General features: G+C 37.8%; 1 protein-coding gene across 2 annotated transcripts in view; it reads right to left on the reverse strand.

Annotated features, from left to right (window-relative positions):
• The window catches only part of LOC134535771 (caprin homolog), a 190,213-nt gene that overhangs the window by 56,582 nt on the left and 110,409 nt on the right, over positions 1-23,222 (reverse strand). The window contains exon 11 of one of the 2 annotated variants that reach the window (XM_063375017.1): positions 2,939-3,257. The exons of the other annotated variant lie outside the window; for it this stretch is intronic. Within the exon in view, the coding sequence (XP_063231087.1) occupies positions 3,223-3,257 (35 nt within the window). The 3' untranslated portion in view covers positions 2,939-3,222. Of the gene's footprint in view, positions 1-2,938; positions 3,258-23,222 lie in introns of those variants that run through there. 2 annotated transcript variants of the gene reach the window in all.

Consider the following 23,222-nt stretch of genomic DNA (forward strand, 5'->3'; position numbering starts at 1 on the left):
ACAAAGGTAGATTAGGTCAGGTCAGCTACAGTATAAATACTTTGAAACTGAACGGACATTAAAAATAATAAAAATTAATTTTAATTGTTGTTTAGTTTTAAAGTATTTATAATGTAGCTGACCTGACCTAACAAACCGGGAAAAAGGATGAACAGTAGGAACTCACGTAATTTTCTTTTTACGTGATGTAGGTAGTCGTTCAACTACGTCGCGAAAAAAAAAAAATCATACTTGTAAACAAGCAACAATGGTGAACGCGGGAAGCCTACGATTCACTCATCCTTCTGGACATACCCGAATACTCACGTTGGCAAGCCTTCTTTCAACAGACGAGAGGCAAACGCTCGATCGGGAGATAATACTTGGCCCGATCGTGCATCTTCGGTTTTTTTTTTGTTTATTGTAAATAAATATGCAACTCATGAAAACTAATGGTCAATTAGGTTATGTTAACTACATTATAAATACTTTAAAACATTGTGGATGGTTGATTTGGTTAGGATAGCTACATTAAAAATACTGTGAAATCGTGTGAACGGTTTCCTAGCCATGGATAGCTACATATTAAAAAGTTATTTGCTAAGCAACCATAAAATGATTTTACAGTTTTTTTAATGTAGCTATACTTACCTAATATAACCAACCATCCACAATTTTTAAAGTATTTATAATTACTCTTGCTAATTTTAAGAAAAGAAGGCTTGCCAACGTGAGTATTCGGGTATGTCCAGAAGGATGAGTGAATCGTAGGCTTCCCGCTGAACGCCGCATCAGTGAACAGCATGAAAATTAAAAAAATTCCATATCTCCTAAAGTATTTGGAATTTCTGATCTCCGCCTGGTTTAATGAAAAGAGGAAGTTAAAGAGCACAGAATAAAGGTATTTTTGGAATTTTAAATTTTTTTTAACAAATATTACCCAAATATGAAAATTAAAAAAATCAATATCTCCTAAAGTATTTGGAATTTCTTATCTCCGCAGGCGGTTATGAAAAGAGGGCGTAAAAGAGCATATAATGAAAGTTATTTTATATTTGTACGATTTTTTTTGGCGCTAATCCGTACACTACATATTTACCGGTTTTTTTATTGTGTTATTTTGACGGCAGAATTGCGAATATTTTTTTTCCTTTGACATGGCTGGTGAGAGCTCTTCGGCCCATATTGCTGAGTTGAATACTTTTGTAGCACAAAGTGCAGTATGCAGAATTTATGTTTTTAGCAGAGGGTTTGATATGCTGAAACTGTGACTCCTTGAGCCAATTCTCCTTAAAAGTAGTTTTCTTCGACATCTAAGCTAAAAAAAAAGTACATAATATTTTTAGGTTAGGTTAAAAAATTATTGTTTATGCATTCTTAAAAAAAATATTACTACACAAATACAAAAACTATTACAAATTCACACCTAGCAATATAACGGGCCTACTTAGAGAATTACAATAGCAGCATTACAACATGCAATACTCTTACATTCTTACAATGTTAACTAACGCTTAAGTGTCACGCAACAGAACTCACGGATTATAACGGTTGAAAAAAAAGTAATTAAAAAAATAGTTAGAAAAAATGCAAAAACATAACCGCACACAAAACCCACCTGTTTTCGTATCAGCTTGGTAGTTTTCAAAATGAGAATTAGTATTGCTTTAACAAAATGCACTTTATTTTCTTATGATCGCATCAAAAACTAATTTCACTTGAAACAACACCTTTAAATTCACGTAATAAGCTTTTTACTCATCTTATTCCACGTGAAAATAAGCCTTAAAAAGATAAACGACGCCATGCCCGTTCTGTAGTTCACTGCATGGAACGGAACAAAACACAAAGTCTCAAGGGCAAATTAAAAAGGATCAAAACACGAACAAATGAAGGCCGGGTTCGCTAGTGAACAAACGAGTGCCTGGATTGGCCAGAAGTTATGGTGGGTGGTTGTAACAGCCTATTGCAACGGACAATCGTATACCGAGTAAAAATAGTTGCAGTTGCCGTGTGCCTTAAGCAGCAGCCTTTTAGCGGAGACGTTCGGTAGCGGTACGAGCGCATCAAAACAAAGCTTTGTTTGAATTATAAGCAACTTTAAAATTTCCAGAATTTGTAGAATTTTCCCTGACTTTTCCCGGAATTCCCTGACCATTTTAATTTCCCTGACATTTCCTGGTTTTCCCGGTTTTCTAGTCCTGTAGCAACCATGTTAAAACATTTTTATGGATTTTATTTTAAAAGTTGATTTTTGTTGTGTGTATGATGTAATTTTGATGTTGTAAATTATGGCGGTAAAAGTGGCTATATGTAATAGGAAATGACTTTGAAAAAATGTGTAAATAAATACTTGAGATAAATAAGTTAACACTCTCAATGGTGAATTAGAATGCAGATCACTTTAATGTTAATAATAATTTTTTTCTGTACATTGCTAGCTACTTTGATATGTGCTGCTTTGATAAGATTGTCAGATTGATTGTGAATTACCTTAAACAGTTCGAAGGATATGTTTTCAGATTGTCATAAAACAAGAATAAATCATTACAATGTAAGATTTTTTAACTTCCTGCCAAGCTATTTTTTTTTAATTTATTTGACCGTTCCACTAGTTTAAAAGTGTATTAAATGGAGTCATTGATTTTTAAAAATAGCATTGTTTTTATTGAATTACTAAATCATCAAAGAACTGTAATTCAAAACCTTTTTATCCACAGTGCCAATAAATGTAATTATTTATGTGTTGATACTTAGATATAAGAATATATAGGCACCTACGTAAAAATTCTAACTTGTAGTACACTGTTATTTTAATATCATACAATTTATTTTCACAACAGAAAACTCTTTTTCTAAATAAATTCTTTATACAATACCTTGTCTAAATTGTAGTTATTAAAAAAAACTAAATTCAAAAGGAAGTTATATGAGTTTAAAAAAAAAAACTTGTACTGTGTTTCATGTCGTAACTGTTTTTATAGAAACTGAGAGACTTTCTACATAAAAATGTTTGTTAAGTTATTACTCTGCAAAAAGCAAACACTTGATACAAAAACCTAAAATCCTTCTGTGCAAGTTTGCCGAGCTCCTGTAACGGCCAGCACTGCCGTCTGAAGGTGGCCTCGGCGGGGGAAGGATGGCCTACTGTGGATGACGTCACAAGGATGCGCGCAGGCCTGAAGTTCTAGTCGGTGTTGGCTTAGCGCGAGATGTTAGTAACAATGGCCGGACAGCAAGCAATCAGAGCAGTCGCCTCCATTTTATCTGGAATATCCCTAAAACAGGGGGGAGGGGATGGAATCATAACATCAAAACTTGTTCAGAAATTAAAATTTGGATGTCATTCGCACTCCCGTAAATCTAGTCTTGTTTAATCACAATAAGGTAACTAAGTCAAATTTATATTTGAATTAATGAAATAAAATTAGATCCGGTTTAGGTACTAATTATTTTTATCACTGTAAACTTTTTTCATTTAGGTTTTGAGCTTCATGCCTGGTTTATGCCATTATACCGCAAATTATTGCAAGCATTACACGTAAGACGGTTATCGTAAATTACTAATTTTGATTTTTTGTTTCTCATTTCAGATTATATTTTTGTCACTGTTTGTGTATCTGGTCATTGCAATACATACCTAGGTGACTGTGAATTAGAGCAAAAATAGGTGAGATTTAAGATGGTGCTCGTTCTACATTCACACTTTGACATTTGTGTAACGGGTCCTCGCAGTTTATGTCAAAGCTAAACCCGTCAGTAAAGCAAGCTGTATGTAAGACGGTTCTGGTATCGTTATAAGTAGGGACACCTGTATTTCGCAATTTTATTTCATGTCAAGGTATTTCACAAAACACTGTAGCTTTTTCTGAGAGTCATGGCAAATTGTGAGGGTGCAGCAGTGCGGTGACCACATTCTAATTGGCCCTGTCAAGAGCGGGACGACACCTCTCCCCGACCTGAGCCAATAACCACAGGAGAAAAGCTACAGTATTTTGTGAAATACGTTGACACGAAATGTATTCGCGAAATACACATGTCCCTAGTTATATGTCAGACTTATCTCTTTGGCCACTAGGTCGGTCCTCACTATATATCCAAACATGCTCATCGCTTATGTTCGCAACATTACAAAACTCAGTAAACAAAGAAGTGTGTAAGATGGTTCTCGTATATTTTTTTTAATTTTCCAATACTCTGATATCATTGGCCACATAGATCAGTCCTCATTTAACACAGATAATTCACCAATAAAGTGTAGCTTAGTCTTCAAAGTGTATGATAAAATAAAAACGTGTGTATAGTCACCGTACATCTCCATTCGTCCTTTCTGTACCACACATATATGAATTGTTAATATTTTCATGTTTGAGCATTTCAGAAATAATTGTTTCAAAGGAACATGTCTATTCTTCTTGTCATAATTCAACACTTGTTATTTCTCAGAGTGTTTGGTTTGTTCACAATCAATTATTAAAGACAATCAAAAAGGATAAACTTCGCGCACGGCGAGTATAATGAAAGTTCTGTGTAACACGGTCCTCATATTAAAGTGTACGATTTGTTATGATGTGTATTTCACTTTGAGTGGTGCCCGGTCCTCGGAGCGCTGAAGGTCTTCGCGGTGCCGGAGAAAACCCATGCGCTGGTCCTCGCTTCATAAAATATTCCAACACGCACACGCACACGTATTTCCATGGCAAATTCAGATTCCGAATAGGCAAGGAAGCCACTGTAAAAATTGCTTATTTTATTTGAGCACACAAAATTTAAAAAAAAAACATTAAAGCCTACTCCAAACCGGCGTGTTCACGATAAAAATAAATGTATCATTTCAGTCTTGACATTTAATGTTACAGTAAGTAAGTAAACGATAGTGGAAATTAATCTTTGGTAGAGCTTATCACCAAAAAAAAAAAGCTATACTGTGTGTTATCTTACATTTTTTTAGAAATAGTAAGTCGAAAATTTGATTCCATGAATTAGGTACTGCTCCTCCATTCGACAAAAAAGAAATTACTATCGAGATCATGCAAATACATTTTAAACTCATATGTTATTTTGTTTGTGTTGCCACCTGAAAAAAAAGATTGTTTAAATTTAATAGAATTAAAAATAAGGTAGACTACACAAAAAATACAATAAAACTAAAAGAATTTAAAAAAAACATTTTGGTTCCGAAATCTTTGCAGTGTAGCCATAATGCACACGAACCCACATAGCATTGGCGCATACCGAGGACCCGGTCCTTACTTTTACCTGAATTGTGTGGAATATATAATGAAAATCTTAGTCGGTCCATACTTACAGCATTTGAACGAGCTGTGTAAAGATTCTGTTACAAAACTAGGCTGGTTCTCCCTCTGTGTGTTCTGAACTCTTGTGTGAAAAGTTCGTTACTTTTCGTAGGACCTCGTAAGGCCTGGCTAAAATCATGGTCCTAACAAGATACAATATATTCACAGTTGCAATACACAAATATTTAAATTGCGTAAATTTCCAAAATTTTATAGTGTGTGTAAGATATGTAAAATCGCCCCATTTCATCGATTACTTATATAAGATGTAGATATTTATTTCCTAGTGGTCCTCGTATGTTATCTTAAATTTCCGGTCCTCGGAAAATACTATGGTCCCGTATAAGTGTGTGTGTGTGTGTGTGTCTGTCTTCGGTGTGTCTGTCTGTGTGTGTGTGTGTCTGTGTGTGTGTGTGTGTCTGTCTGTCTGCGTGTGTCTGTGTGTGTGTCTGTGTGTGTGTGTCTGTGTGTGTGTGTCTGTGTGTGTGTCTGTGTGTGTCTGTCTGTGTGTGTCTGTGTGTGTCTGTCTGTGTGTGTCTGTGTGTGTCTTTCTGTGTGTGTCTGTCTGTGTCTGTGTGTGTGTGTATATAAAGAAATTAAATGCAAAATGATTTTCACCAAACTGTTTTCTTTCCTTCATTATTTATTGCAAAAACTTTACTTATAAAATGTTTTGCAATGTTTTAATAAAGCTAAGCTATAATATAATTTTTTTAATTTTACATATGGCTGGAGAACCTTTCATTCTCACCATTCAGTTTAAGACCTAAATGCTGGTCGTCGGTTCATTTTAATTCAAATAAATTATTTCTGTATGAGGTTCTGTTCAGCTCGGTTCGAAATTTTTTTGCTATGGTTCAATTCGGTTCGGTTCGGTTCGAAACCAGAGAACTGAGGTTCGCCCAGCTCTAGAAAATTGTATACCTAAACTATATTATGAAGGTTGTAACGCCCCTCATGCCTCAAAATTGAATTATTTTAAATTAATTAAAAAGAGCCTTGGAAACTTGCTGGGTAAGAATAATAAGAAAAATAAGTTTATTGACCAGAGGTGGCACGAGGTGGAGAACAAGACAATTTGGAACTCCCTGACACAAGCAACTGGGAAGCTGGTGGATCGTTTAAGGGAAGAAGGTATATCGTAAATAAATTAACACTACACAAGTAGCTTGGTCTATAGGTTCCCTGTTTTATTTAAAAATGTAAATAATGAATTCCGTTTTCCATTTTATTTGGCATTTATAAGTTTCCCAATTAATGATATTAACAATATACTTTAGTTTTTCGAGAAAGGGCCGGCCCTATATTAGTATAACAACACATACTCAACTTTCCCAACAAACAATTACATAAACAAAAATTTATAAGTATCACACCAAAATTTGATTTGTCCAATTATTACATCGATGATTAGTTTTATTGATTCTACATATTCTTGAGGAAAGCACTGTTCGCTGGTAGGCTATTCATTCGATTAATGTAGTTCGTAGCTAGAAGGTGGGGGGGGGGGGGGGGGGATGTTGATTTCACATTACCACCCGGGTCTTCAAAAGATAACGTCGGGTCGCGGAAACATCTCTTCTAACGTGACCCGCAGTGGAGGTGCAGGACCACGAGCTAAGAGCAATTTGTCTCTTCAGCACTTCGACCTTGTCTGAAACCCAAATCAAATTCAAAACGAATTAGACTTGCTTCCAGACAGTCCTACACCGTCGGAGCAAAAGGCCAACAAACGGGAATGTGGGGGAGAAGGCCGGATTACTCACCAAACAGGGTGTAGAGTACGGAGCTCACTAGGTGTCTCGCGCCGACATCAGGATGCCGCGGACCGAGAAGACGCGGATGCGCGAACGAAGCCGAAAATTTAGGAAAAAAAATTAAAAAACACTAAATCTTAAAAATTAGAGACATGACTTGAACTAATTACTACTACTGACCGACTACTGAAACAAATGGGATCACATCCCATAGATCAACTGACTACATCTCTTCTGCACCCGAAATCGCAATTCCCGCGAAAAACCTCCTAGCGCAGAGGACGTCGAGAAGACATGGTCAGTAGCCGCGATCAAAGGACTGAGTGCCACGATGGCGGATAAAGCTCCTAATTAAATCGGGCGGTGAGGCACCGGGTCAAAGGAGTGGGGAGGTTCGGTTCTAGGCCGAAAATTTCCGAAGGTGCCCGGGTGGTTGTACGCACGACTTCAGTAGTTCGCGCCAAAGGGCGACTGCTGCGGTCTCTACTGGCAGGACCGGAAGCAACCAACAATCGACTTCTACAGGTCGGGAGGAAGAAGCATAGGGCCATAAGGCGTAGCGGCGCTGCGCTCTGGCGGTGTAAAGGGGAACTAACGGAGGCAGTGAACTGACTCGCCGCCAGGTGTCACGGCGTAGTCTCAGCTCGCTGGCCAACATGGGTGAAGTTGCTTTTTTCTGCCGCTAGGTTTCGCGGAGGTCTCTTTAGGTCTCTTGGCTAAGTTCATGTCAGGTCACTGCTCCTTGATTTCTCAGAACTAAGGGGGGAGGGTGGGGGAAACAAAAGGGAAGGGGCTTCGGTCCACTGGCACAAAGTTTAAATCCGTGGCGTACACCGGCCTAACAAAAAGTAAATCACCCCCATTAACAACCAGATAAATTAAAAAATAAGAAACCCCAAAAAATTTTAAAATTATAGAAAAAATTAAAAAAGGTGACGAAATGCCTAATTTCCGGCACAAGGTAACGGAAATGGCACAAACATAAGATAAACTACGCTGCATTTTGTCAATTAGCATAACTACTCGATCATTTCCAACCTTCAATAATATAACATCGCAGAAAAAAAGTAACTTTTTTTAAATGGTGTCTGTTATACAAACGTATTTTATTGAAAACATAGGAAGGATTAATTTAACAGAGAATTAGACAGATGCAAACTTACATGTGTGGTTTTTGAGGTTATTAGTCTCTATTTTATATCTGTTGTATACACTATGCACTGATTTTATACATGTGATTTTTTTTAATACATAGGCCTATGTAATTTTTTAAAATAAATGTGTGATTTTTTTTTAATAACATATGATGAAGTTTAGTGTGGGACTGGGATTCGAGATTCGATGACAAACACTGAGGATTCGAACAAGGATTCGGATTAGACGAAAATGTGGATTCGTCCCATCCATAGAAAAAATTAAACATTATGCAGAATTATTTAACCCTTTATATTTTTTTTTAAAAACAAGGATTTTGACACGGTCTGGATCAAGACGATTCCATTTTTGGTCACATATGTTTCCTACAGCGCTGAACACTGTCGCAGGTGGTGAACACAAATATTTTTTGGACAGTTTATGTAGCCTGGGTGAACACACAGACTGAGTTTTCCAGTATTCGAGGATGTTTATTTCGGGGTTAACTGTAGGATCACGTAAGAATCTGGTCACTTCATCAATTGCTGTAGAATCCGATTTGGTGGATTTAAGGCATTCAGGCATTATCTGTGAGTACAGTGATTCATGTATCCACGGAAATCGGAAAACGAAATTCAACATCCGACGGAACAATATTTTGTAGTTACCAACTTGACGTTTGCAGGGTGTCTACCAGATCAAGTAAATGAAATTCCCTGATTTTTCCAGGTTTTCCAGGTCTAAAACTGAACTTTTCCAGGTTTTCTGTAACACAATTACGACATTCCACGAAACTGAAAAAACTGCATAACAGTACATTGATGGGTTTCAAAGTATTTCAACTCACTTAAATTAGTAAAAATAATACCTTCTTCCAGACGTGGCCAGTGACTCAATTAACATGCTACTGCAAATATTTCACACACTTACTTTTGCAAAAACATAAGTAAAAGGAAGCTCCCATCAATTTCGCAGTGACTCAACTTTTGCATCTATTGCACTTACTTCAGAACGAGCCAAATCCAACACTCGAACCTTCTTCAACTGCAATGCCTTGATCTCCTCTTCAACTCTTCTTTTTCTGCTTTCTTCTTGTCTGTAGCTTCCTTTTCTTTTTGTTTTGTTTGCAGGGCTTCCTTACGCCTACAACTAGCATTTCTTACATACTGTAACATGGACTTGGTGATATCAACATGCTCTACACCTCCAGAACGTTGAACAAAGTCGTACATCTGTCTTTGTGCGATCAGTATTTCTTCCTGCAAGTTTTCAGTCAGCAAATTAGAATTTACTGAAAATCCTCTCTCCAATGATGCATTTCCATGGGAAAGTACCAACATCATCCTCACAAACTTTAGAAGGCCTGTTTTGGCAGCTACTGTATGTGCCTTAAGAATGAGCATCCACAAGTGATCAAGGCGCCAGTCTTCTCGAGAAAAAGATGAGAACAGTGCCTCAGAATCTTGCGAGGAACATACCAACTCAATGTTATCAGCTTCTTGTCCTTATAGCCTCTTGTTTTGAAGACAACATTCTAAACTGTATTCCACACACTGTTTCCTCACACCCGAATTTAAAGCCACAGACGGACATAAGCAGGAAATTCCCTTGTTAAGTTTGAACTTCAGGGGACTTTTGTCTTGAAGATTTTTTACCATAACCTTTAGACAAGTCCTAACATCATTTTTCAGTAACAGGACAGACTTTACTGGTACTTTCTCTTTCTTGATGGCATGGCGTACTGCATAACCCAACTTGATATTGTTAGCAGTCAATATATTTTCCTGGTTATCTACATCCAATCGAGATACATTGTGTTTCTCCCTAAAGCTCTTCAGTACCTCTGGTTTCACAAACTTTCCTGCCAATGAATCTACCAGTGAATCATAAAGAAAAGGTGCCATGGGTGCTTCACTTTGGAAAATTGTGAGAAACAATTCCAGCTCTGATGCCAAAGAGTAGAAGAATGTCAATTTTACTTTCTTCAAGAGCACTTTTCACTACACTGAAAGACACAGATAAAATAGAAACTTCACTAACAAATTTCTTTAGGTGGGGTAACGTTTTCATGGCACGCTCAGCAACTGCAGTATTCCATCTGATTGCACAAAATTTCTTGGAAAAAAGCTCTGATCCAGTTATTCTAATGTAATCTGCCCTCCTTGCAGGTAGGTACATGCATAAACAAATAGTAACTGTGCCTCAAAAAACTAACAACGTCCAATTGTATAGCAGAAATTACAGTTTTGAAAGCACCATGGACCATATGAAGCCCACAGCTACCAATTTTGTAGCAACGATGGCGAATCTTCACCAAAAGTGTCTGTGAAGTGTATTTTCAAAGCTAACAAAAATGCCCAGTTTACGTTGAGGGCATCCATTGATGCACCTGTCAGTATAATCCTAACGTGGGAAGCACATGCTGCAGCACGTCACGTCAGCAGGATAACAGACCAGCTTGTATCACATGATTTAACGCACTTCTGAATCCGATGGTAAATAAAAGAAAATGGACGTAGGAACTGTTCGTTATTTTCCATTCAAAAATAAAAAAATGGAGCGCGATTCACTTGATACTACGTCAATGCAAGCAGATCAATAAACAAAAAACATATTGCCAACTACAACCTACCAAACAAAAATTTCCTGATTTTTCCCTGATTACAATATTCCCTGATTTTTCCAGGTTTTCCAGGTTTTCCAGGGTCAGTAGACACCCTGCATTTGTTTAAAGTCCCAAATGAAAATAAACGCTTTCCTGAAATATTTAATGGAAACTGAAAGGCACCATCTTGGCTTCAATGGTTTTAGGCCATAAGAAATAAGAAATATTGTTGTGCGTCTTTTTAAATTAAGCCTCACTAAAGCATAGTGATTAATATGCCCGAAGTTAAAAGTGACGGGGTGTTTTCTCTAGTTTACCCATTAAAATTCTTTATATTAATATTAGTTATTTTTTGTGTTGCTCAAAATGATTGGCTAACAAATTCATTGGTTGGCCATCATGGAATTCTCAGGTAATACATATTTTAATGTTGGTAGTCTACACAAACCAAACTTGGTCCTAAAAAAATTCATAAATAAAATGTGTATCAGAATAATTAAATTGGAATCGCGATTAAAATAATAATTGTATAATGTATTAATTTTTGTCATTCATTATTATTGTTATTACTACATGATTGTGCGACCGTAACTTGTGATGAAAGTCGGCATTATAGTTATAACGGTTCGTTATATATAAAAGAAACAGTTCAACGCCGATTGTATTTTTTGTTGTTTTTTATTTTTTTCCAACAGAATGCCCCGACGAATCCAAACACTTACAATGGTTCATTCACTCGTTCCACATGTATATCTGACTGTCGAAAATTGCTCGTAGTTCGCGTGATGAGAATTAACGGAAAAAATAGCGTCCTTCAGTAATGTTTTTACTAGTACACGAAGATGGTGCGACCTCAAACAGGGCCGCACCCAGCGAAAACGAATTTCGCTACGAGCCGAATGCCGACGAAGGTGGCCGTAATTTCTAATTATTGTCCGAAAGAAAATAAAACAAATTAGGTTGACTTAATACTCGGCCTGGCTCTGACCACCAACGTTAAGTTATCCATTAGCACATTACATCATAATTTAGCGAGAAGCCACCGAACGCGACCTACTGGGGCAGCGATCGACAGACGACTGGTGAAGTCCTGATCTGACTGTCGAAAATTGCTCGTAGTTCGCTTGATGAGAATTAGCGGAAAAAATAGCGTCCTTCAGTAATGTTTTTACTAGTACACGAAGATGGTGCGACCTCAAACAGGGCCGCACCCAGCGAAAACGGATTTCGCTACGAGCCGAACGCCGACGAAGGTGGCCGCAATTTCTAATTATGTACTGTTCGAAAGAAAAAAAACAAATTAGGTTGACTTAATACTCGGCCTGGCTCTGACCACCAACGTGAAATTATCCATTAGCAAATTACTGCATAATTTAGCGAGAAGCCACCGAACGCGACCTACTGGGGCAGCGATTGACAGACGACTGGTGAAGTCCTGCCACACTCTTCTCCACGCAGGGAGTAGACGTCACATGACCTCACCGACCAATCACATGCACGCTTCATTCATGCTACAGGTACAAGGCAATCACAGAACAAGTTACAATACATGAAAAAACCATTTACACACAGAACTCTGGGCTTCCCCTGATCTATCTCTTTTCAATTACACATCGAAATCGGGGACTCCCATTCTCGTTCTCTCTCCCACACCGTGAGACAGCAGTTATCACTCAGTTCCCACGCAGTGGGGGAATTACCGTCTTTACCTCGGTTGGCGAGGAAGCACTGTTTCTTTCTCACTTACACTTACAGGCCTCTCATGCCTCTCTTTCTAACCATCACACCAGACACAGTCCCTTGTTCTAGAATCATTCCATACGTTAATGAACATTATAAACAGCAATTATAATACAAATTACTTTACAACATTAAAATCATTTAGAAATAACCTGAAAAAGTAGGTTATTATTTTATTAGACATTTTCAATCAGTACTATTTTTTATGTAATTATTCACAAAGAAGTCGCTGTAGTAGAATTTTACCTGTTTAGCCCTACTTTTTCAGGTTTTTCTCAATAAGTTTAATTTTGGTAAAGTAATTTGTATTATGATTGCTGTTCTTAATTTTTATTAACGTATTGTAATATAATTATAAATCACGGGACTGTGTCTGGTGTGATGGTTAGAAAGAGAGGCATGGGAGGCCTGTAAGTGTAAGTGAGAAAGAAACAGTGCTTCCCCGCCAACCGAGATAAAGACGGTAATTCCCCCACTGCGTGGGAACTGAGTGATAACTGCTGTCTCACGGTGTGGGAGAGAGAACGAGATTGGGAGTCCCCGATTTCGATGTGAAATTGAAAAGAGACAAATCAGGGGAAGCCCAGAGTTCTGTATGTAAAAGATTTTTTCATGTATTGTAACTTGTTCTGTGATTGGCTTGTACCTGTAGCATGAATGAAGCGTGCATGTGATTGGTCGGTGAGGTCATGTGTCTTATTCTCCCTGCGTGGAGGAGACGGTGACAAGACTTCACCAGTCGTCTGTCGATCGCTGCCCCAGTAGGTCTCGCCAAATTATAATGTAATTTGCTAATGGATAATTTAACGTTGGTGGTCAGAGCCAGGCCGAGTATTAAGTCAACCTAATATGTTTTATTTTCTTTCGAACAGTACATAATTAGAAATTGTGGCCACCTTCGTCGGCGTTCGGCTCGTAGCGAAATCCGTTTTCGCTGGGTGCGGCCCTGTTTGAGGTCGCACCATCTTTGTGTACTAGTAAAAACATTACTGAAGGACGCTATTTTTTCCGTTAATTCTCATCAAGCGAACTACGAGCAATTTTCGACAGTCAGATATACATGTGGAACGAGGGAATGAACCATTGTAAGTGTTTGGATTCGTCGGGGCATTCTATTTGAAAAAAATTAAAAACAACAAAAATTACAATCGGCGTTGAACTGTTTATTTTGTATATAACGAACCGTTATATAGTTGTATTACTAAGTAACAGATTTCTCGGTAAAGTTATTAAAAAAAAAAAAAACAAGATTCATATTACTAGTCTAGGTCCTAAATGTGCTTTATTTTATTTTTTAGAATATTCAGAAAATACATGTGTGATTTATGCCTTATTTAATGCCAATGTAGCGACAATGCATCCATGTTCATGAATATAAAGTAAGTTTCCCAAATCAGTACATGCTTCATAATTTTTTTTATATAATAACGAATTAAAAGTACAATACAGTCAGTAGAACCTCGTTAATCCGTGATGCGCTAATTCGGGAATTAAATAATCCGGGACGATTTATAAGAGCAGAAAAAAATGATAAGTAAAAATTGTCTGCGCTTAAAATTAACATCACGCGGGCCAGCGGCCGGCAAACACTGCAAGCCATCGGGTGGGCCGCCAAACTCTGCAACGATGCCCTTTGTGTCGCCCCCCTTTCAGCTGTTACATTTGTCACTCTTTAAACTTGAAGGGGATGTCCTGACTTCTGCTTCCCATCTCCCTTTGTTTGAATGTTTTTTCACGTGCTGCTGAGTTATTTTCCACCCGCCAACGCCAACACACGGCAGGCGCACCTGGCGAGTGGTGTCTGGCTGGCATTCGGCTGTACGAAGGGCGGGGGAGGGGGGGCCTACCCAAAATTTATGTGAGCAAGGTCAGCACAATCTTATCTTTCTCTCTTTGGCTGTTGTAAATGACCATGAACTAATGGCTACGCAGTGCTGTATTTTTTTAAGCCGAGACACTAATTCCAAGACAGCCGGCCCTTACCGTGAACGGATTATCCGGGTTTATTAATTTTTTTACAGGATTTCAATTATCCGGGCATCTGCAGGTCCCATATAACACGAATAATGGGGAGTTTACTATTTTTTATTCATCTAATGCCAAGGCGCAGTAAGCCTCAGGAGATGTTATGTCACATGACCTTGGCCTTAACTCAGCTGCACACCGGTGTCTGAGAAACTTGACAAGACCTTCCGGGCTTTTAATCGCTAGTCCGTGAAATTCGGTAATCCGTGATTATCTCGGTCCAGACCATCACGTATTAACGAGGTTCTACTGTACCTCAATAGGATGTGTTCCAAGGAAAACGTAAACAGGCCAAGTAAATTGTAAGCATTTAAGTTTTTAAAGTACTACATTTACATCAATATTTTTCCTCGAATCCCGAATCTTTTCCCTTGAATTTCGAATCTTTCGAATACTAGAGATTCGATGGGATTCAAGGATTCGAGGATTCGACAGGCCCATCCCTATTTAAAACTCAACTCAATATTTTGAGTACTTGTACCCCACTAATCTCCAAAATTCTGTAACTGGTCATCTAAAACAATAATTATCATGGAAAATTATCTAATTATTATTACTCTTATTTCACAGAAGCCACACTACTGAAAAATTACAAAAATATTAATGTATTTCTAAATAAGGCAAAATCAAGATGCCAATAAAATCTGTTTTGTTAATACAGTATATCCAAACTGGTAACAACGAGAAACTATAGGGGGAAAAGTTAAATCTGAACCGTCTCTCTTATCGCTGCGCGCATGGGCTGCCTTCCCCTTTACCGCCCCTTAGCGCAACGACAGTGTCTGGAGGGGAAGGCGTGGCGACCCCTCCAAATCAAGGCGATGGAGTGTCAGCCCGTCTTACATGAACGCAACAGAAGGGTTATAACACATGAACTGCATCATGTAATCACAACTGGAAAATACACTACATCGTTAACCAATGTCCAAATCATTCAAACACATACATATTTACAAAAATAAATCAAGTTAACAGAACATCAGTATGCTAACAGTCACGCTATTTGTTTGCAGTCATAAAAAACCTCTCTGTGAAAAAACTATATTGTCATAAACAAAAATGCTGCATGTGTTAAATTATTCTTTCTTTGAAGGCTTAGTTATCAAATTATCATTTGGTTAAGGGTTCTGTAAAAATAGCATTTTCTTAAAGGTAAAATACAGAACATTTGCGTTTTGTCACTACTTTTTCCGTCACTAATGTTCGACGCAAAACTGCGTGTTGATAATAGATACATAATTTTAAGATGCCAACGTAATATTTTAATAGTTAGATTGTTATTATAGTAGCTATGTTATTTACCTAATCTGAGTCTGATGTGAAGCTGGCATTTTCCGTTTCACTTGAGGAATCTTCGTCTGTAGATTCTTCAAGATTAACAATAATCTTATCTATTTCAGTATATAATAACCTATCACTGTTCCAGTATTCATTCTCAATTTTTTCCACATGCCGGCAGCATTCTTTCCATTGCTCTTTAGAGTAGCTACTAAACAGCTGTTCACATAATGTCTTCTTGTCTTCGAGTGAGGATGATATTTCTTCGCACTCTTGTCCTTTAATATATCCCCACACTAACTCAATCGGATTGAGGTCCGGATGATAGGGTGGAAGCCTGATTACTTCGTGGGAGTTCATTTTAATGATTTCGTCAATTTTGTAAGTTTTGGAAGTGGGCACTTGTTTCGCAAGTAATAGTAGGTTGGCTTTTGTTAGGTCAGAGGAAAAAGTTATGTTGTTTATTTTTAGCCACTCTTGAATCACTTGTTTGGTGTTAGCGGAAGTCGGCTTCTTATTTGTCTGTACATTGTGATAACTTGTATTGTCGAGAACAATGACGGAGTTTTCAGGTAAATTTGGAAGCAGTTTATGTGTAACCCATTTCGAAAAGTTTTCGAAATTCATGTCATTATGATAATCTCCCGTTTTTTGTTTTGACCGGAATATCAACAATGCATTCTGTACAAATCCCTCCTCTCCTCCTGCATTCACAATTATTAAACGCTGGCCTTTCCCGATTGGCTCTGTAACACCCATTTATTAAACGCTGGCCTTTCCCGATTGGCTCTGTAACACCCAGCTCATTGTCCGATTGCCAACAATAACTAACGCTGTGGGTAGCATGGATGTACGTTTCATCTACATAAACGATTGAACGACCATCGTTTCGAAACTTGCCCCCTCCATGCTGCTATATCAGGCTTCTCAATCAAAATCCTTCTCCTTGACTGACACTTCGTCCAACGGAATCCCAGTCTCTTTAACAGTTTTCTCAAAAATTCTTTACTGCAGTCCAAAACACCATCATCTCGCAAAGCCGTCTTTAATTTATTTAAAGTTGGAACAGTTTTCCTGACAGTGTAAAATTCATGCACTTTTCTCCTCACAGCACCACACGTAAAATCGTCGACTTCTAACCTTTTTTTGCGTTCTTTTTTTTTTTGCCAGTAGGTGTTGAAAAGTTCAGACCAATTTTACTTTTTACTTTCCCCTCAGCCAAAATTCTTTTTACCGTTGATTCAGACACACCCGTCGCAGCACTTGTCGCTTCAGTAACATTGTATTTTAAACCGTACAGCAACTTCTTTTCTTTCAGATGCGTCGCAACGTTGTATACAATTTCACGCGCCTGTCCTCGCAAGGGTCGTCCTGGAATAAGGTTCGACTTAATTCCCGAGGTTGATGGGATAGGCTCGCTTGTTGTACCGTGTAACCCAGGTCCCGGCATGACGCGCTGACGCAATCCTCACGCAGCCGAGTGAAGCGCGTAACTGACCCCCTCCACTTCCCCTGGCGGCTATCACGTGACGGTAGTGTGCGTCAGGCCACGAATTGGGGTCTGCGCAGGTTCACAAGTATCTTGCCGGGCTATACTGTATTTACCAGTGTATAGGTAGCACTTTTATGTTGATTTTTAGTTTAAAAAATTTTAACGTGATCCTTATATGTGAGTTTTAAACCTTGGGTTGAAAAATGTTATATTGCCTGCGTGGTTTAACATGAGCCCAAATAAATAAGCTACATATTTAGGTTTTTAATAAATATAACTCCATGAGTAAACATAATTTGTTTAATCAAAATATATCAGCAGTAGTGTGAGCTCCATGAGCATCGCACGCCTGCCGTGCTGCCGTGTCGGTGCCGGCGAGTGATGTGTGTGTTGCGCTGCAAGGGTGAGGAGAGGAGGAGACAATATAAGATAACCCCCCCCCCCCCCCTTTCCCAGAGAGAGAGAGCAACTGTGTGTGTTCTCCCGCCCTCTCATCGTGGCGATATCCCTGACCTGGAACCCACACAACTAAAGTGTCTATCTGGACAGGTGTTCATGATGCGACTGTGCCCAATCATTATTGTTTCTGTGTGACTAATATCCCAACGCTTTCCACTGAACATTCACGAAAAAACATCAGTCATCTTCGGTGTTTATAAGTACACATTTTATATTCCTCCAGCCCTGCAGTAACGCACGTGCTAGTTTTGATGGAGGAAACTGACAGAGAGTGGCTGGCAGCCTCTTCTCCCTCTGCCGCTAAGGGGTGGGTAAAAAATAAAATACACTAGACCAAAGAGAAACAATAGGTATAGAAATGGCAGTCTTCTCCTTTTGTCTTTTTGTTAGGTAGATTGAGAACTGGAATGGTAATAAATATGGAGGGAAGAAGAAGGGGAAGGGGAAGGGGAAGGAGAAGGGGAAGGGAAGGGAGTGTAAGAAGGAGGGAGTGAGAGTGGGCCACCTTTAGTCTTTAGTGAAGACAAATATATGACGTGAGGGCAACCTTACGGTGAAAATGTTAGAATTTTTTGCCCAAAATTGAAGGTGCGACCCATACAAAATGGCAACCCTTGTGCAGGTAAATACAGTACTTTCAGCATTGATCAAAATATTTCTGTACTAGAGCTGGGCAGGATAGGGTAATAGGTTTGAGAAAATATTGGACAGGAAAAAAAAATTTACAGTGGGAAACACAATGTGATCGGTAATTATTTTAGGTTAATAATTTAAATAATTTCCATACTATTTTCAAAGAAAAATAAGGTCTTTTTTGTTGTTTAGGTCCAAATCAAGTGATCATGCTTTGATTGAAGTATGTAATTTTAAAAAAGACTGCAAACTACCACAAAACAAAGCTAAGCTTATTTAATTTTACGATAACTGTTAAATTAAAACAACACAACTGGCCAAATAGTGACAAAATGTGCTCATATTTACACTTATCACTCAAATTATTAAATTGTTTTAGTTATTTACGATGGCTATGTACCACTTTGGTACAGTAGAACCCCGATTTTGCGAACACGGATTTAACGAAAACAGCGATTTAACGTAAAGGTTTTCAGGAACCATCAAAAAAACACCAATTTATTAAAATAATAATATAGATTTCCAAAACATGAAAGTAAATAGTAATGGAATCTTATTAAAAATTACACTCTGTGGTGTCAGTAATAGAATGGAGGTACTATATATTAATATGTGTCTTTGCATCATCTGTCCAAATACGAAAAAATTAAAAAAATTGTTCAAATTGCTTAAAAACTCCGGGCGCTGTAACTGAATTGCGTAGGTGCGTGCCATTGCGTGCGCCTGGATAGATAGACTGTCCGCGACACATGACGTCATGAAGGGTTTCTTTGTCCGCATCCCCCTCCTCCATCAATATCCCTGGCTTGACTCACCACGTTATCTTCCAAACACGCCCACATAGTAACAGTGCTAGCCAATAATCACACGTTTCCAAATATTGCTTTTCCCATCCTCCAGGGTTTTTCAACTTGTGACCACGTCACACCAATACGCCATTATCATTATTCTCTAGAGGTGTAAAAGTAACGAAAAAAAGCGTCCCCGTATGTATTCGTTACTATAACAATTAGTACTCGTTACTATCGTATCACGTTACATTACTCGTTACTTCTGATACCGCATAAGATGCTATGTTATGTTGCAGCAACGAATAGAGTCGTATTGCGTACGCGTACAATATGACGTCGCGTAAATAATAATAAATAGAATATAAACAATATTTGATAATTAACAGTTTTTGTTAACCAAGAAACAATTAAATTTCATTAGAGCGGCTTTTTTATACTATCTCTTTTGAGATAAGAACAAAAAAACATGAAAATACGCGATAATAAAAAACAAAAACATACATATTTCTAATTTGTAAACAATACTTTCTTACGGTGTTTCTGTTCCAATCTCAAACTTTGTCTACACACACAATACCTTTAATAAACAGTAAAAAACTTTGACAACGAATTTCCAAATTATACTTTACTTAATAAACAAACATCGTTCTTTGTAACGCAAATTCATCGAATATGCGCGCGCATGCGCGCATGCGTAAAACATACGAAAAATGTGAGTAACGAGAACGAGATGCAGTCGTGTGTAACGTTTCGTTACTCGTACTAGATGGCGCACCTGTTACTCAGTACCGAATACATATGGTTTGCTACAGCTCTATTATTCTCAGTAAGAGCTTTGTGCACGGTGTTTAGTTTTTGGAATACGTTTTTTATATGTGCTGCGCAGCTCAGCGAACAAAGAGAGTCAGCCGGCGGCTACGCCGCGCCGTAACAGCAGCTGACCGAGTACAATGACCTTTCTCGGCGTACGGCGCGCTATTGACGGAAATTTTTCATCAATTTGCGACCATTTTTTTTTTAATTTTTAATTTTTTACTGTGACGCAATGTGTATGTAGCTCGTATTTGTTATAAACGCTGCAGGTTGCGACTGTATTTTAATAAACTTTAACGTATTTCTTACACTTTACATATTTTTAAACTTTTTTCTAATTTTATGCCTCATTTTTCACAGTTTCTGAAAATCTGTATGTACGACCGAGGTGTACGTACGAACCGGGGGCCGTACGAGCGAGATTAAAAGACGTTGAAGATGTAAAGTTGACGAAGTCTGAGATAGCACGGCAGCACAAGATATCAGCGTCGACCCTGTCTACGATATGGAAACGTAGGGACGTGATTATGAGTGCGGGGGGTCATTGAAAATCGGTAAATCGGATTAAACGAAACATCGATTTAAAGTAAACATTTTCGGTAACCATAGCACTTCGTTAAATAGGGGTTCTACTGTATTTCATTTACAGTGAATGTCCACTCTATGGCACTTTATTTACTTTTACGTTCGTTTTTGTTGCTTTCAAGGCACAAGTCTCAAATATCTTCAGTTAGATAAATGCAGCAAGTAAGTTACTGCCGTGTAAACATGGGTGGTAAATTGATCATACTGTAACTATTGATTTTAACATAGTTTGAAATACCATGTTCACATTTTGTCCATAGCACAACATGTAATCCATGGTCAAAGCCAATTTTGTTTATACATTTTATTACTTTCAGATACTGGTATGTGATACAAAACAAATAAATAACTATTCATCACACATTTCATACATCTAAAATTTGCGTTTTCAATCGTGGATGAGATTCGTACTGCAGACCTGCCAACATTCAAATTTAAAAAATCATGAGGTCCTCGATAAAAATTTTCAGACCCATAAATACAGGTTAGATATAAAAAACAACAAATGAGAATCTTTAAATTTAAGTGACATACCTGTACATATGTTACATGGTCTCTGCTTCAAAATTTATTTCAACAAATTATAGGTTGCAGATTTAATTTAGTTGAACATAATTTAGCGCTGTCGTGTAGTGATCATGCAGGGCCGCAACTAAAAAAGATGTAAAATAACATTCTGCTCGTGTAACACTAAATCACTGTTCACAGCAAAATTAATTTTTTTATTGGAAGCAATACACTTCACATGTTAGTTGTGTTTTTTTGTAGCGACATGTTTCACAATGTCTCCTCTTCCACTATGCGAGATAGAAAAATCAGCATGGTACACGCTACAAAACGCAAAATTGCTTCCTTTACGTGACTCGAGTATTGATGGAAACTCGTTACTGTAAGCTTTCGTAAAACTTGTTTTGTATCTTTTACAAACAAAATCTTGGGGCCCCAAAAAATCGTGAGGAAACACTATTTTGGCGTGAGGGCGTGAGATGGACCTTAAAATCGTGAGCCTCACACCAAAATCGTGAGAGTTGGCAGGTCTGGTACTGCTATCGTATCGTGACAGTAGTGAAATAACTTTGATTATTTGGTATGTTTCAAATGATGAATAAAGTACTTATATACAATTGTGCCTTTGAATATACAGCAAAACCCCTTATTTGCACTTTTCATGGGGACAAAGTAAAAAAGTGTAAAAAGCGGGAAAGTGTAAATAAAGGGAAAAGTATAAAAAGGAGTACAGTTTACCTTATTTAGAATTTTTTTCCTTTTGTTTAATAGCACATACTACAATGCAGGTACAAACACACTAACAACAAATTTTACTTTAGTATTTAATCAATTATTAATTTACCACATTTGACAAAAATAAAAAAAGAATGAAAGCCAAAATGTTTTTCTGATTACTTCCTAAAAAATAAATTTGAAATTTTCTTCTGCTTGCTTTTTTGGCTGTTCAAGGAGATTATTTGCCTCTCCAAATTATAAATACAGTTGCAACCGGCAGGGTTTATAACAAATACGGGCTACATACACATTGCTCACAGTAAAAAATTTTTTAAGAAAAGGCCGCAAATTGATGAATATTTACCGTCAATAGCGCGCCAAACGCGGAGAAAGGTCATTGTACTCGGTCAGCTGCTGTAACGACGCGGCGGCGCATGCGCACTCTATGCTCCGCCCAGACTCATGACGCCATCAGCCGCCAACCAATAGATGCGAGCTTAGCGGAAAAAAATATAAGCTCCACCTCCCGTGTACCAATTTTATCCAGTTCTAATACCAGTTTATTGGTATACGCACCAGTTTTCTCGCTGCCGTGACATGTTCAAGTTTACGTTTATCATGATGTCTTGATACCAATAATTAATTATTTACGATCCCCAGAAATAAATGGTTAGTTTAAAAAATATGGCGTCAACTGTACAATACTTCCCAAATTATAAAAGACGTATAAAACAGTTACCAAGACACCGCTCATTTTATCTTGTGAAGTTTATGTCTCGTACCAGTATTTCGGCTAAGTTGTGACATAAATACAGTATCAGAACTTACAAGCAGCCATGTTTGTACATTCATGAGTTTACGTTTTTCCCTCGTGCATTTTAGATTGTCTCCTGCTATAATTACTCGTACTTTTACACGCCTAGGCTTAAATTATTACATGTTTAGAAATAAAAGCAACTTTTCATGTTATAAAATATGTATATTTTGCTATTTAAAATGTTCATTGCCTACTAGCTCCACGGTATTTTCTGGTTGTTTATGGTTGTTCGTGACGTAAATAGCGGGATTGATTCGATTTTTGAGACGTAATTCGCGGGAAAGTATTGTATTGGACTATATGGGAACCAAACGGGACCTGAAGAATATAGTGCAAATAACGGGAAAACGTAAATAACGGTAACGTAAATAAGGGGTTTCGCTGTATATTATGCCAGTGTTAATTGTTTGTTTGAACAGCTGAAAATAGTGTATTTGTTAACAAAATTGTTGGCCACTGACATAAACACTACCAAAATAAAATCGTGAAATGAGAAAAATCATATTCCCCTTCTGACTTTTCGGGAAAAATACATTCCCGGGATAACCGGGATCCCGTCCAGTTCTAGTCTATACTAGTAAGTCTGTAGATGC

Source organism: Bacillus rossius, chromosome 10, assembly GCF_032445375.1.
Source record: "Bacillus rossius redtenbacheri isolate Brsri chromosome 10, Brsri_v3, whole genome shotgun sequence".
Taxonomy (NCBI): domain Eukaryota; kingdom Metazoa; phylum Arthropoda; class Insecta; order Phasmatodea; family Bacillidae; genus Bacillus; species Bacillus rossius.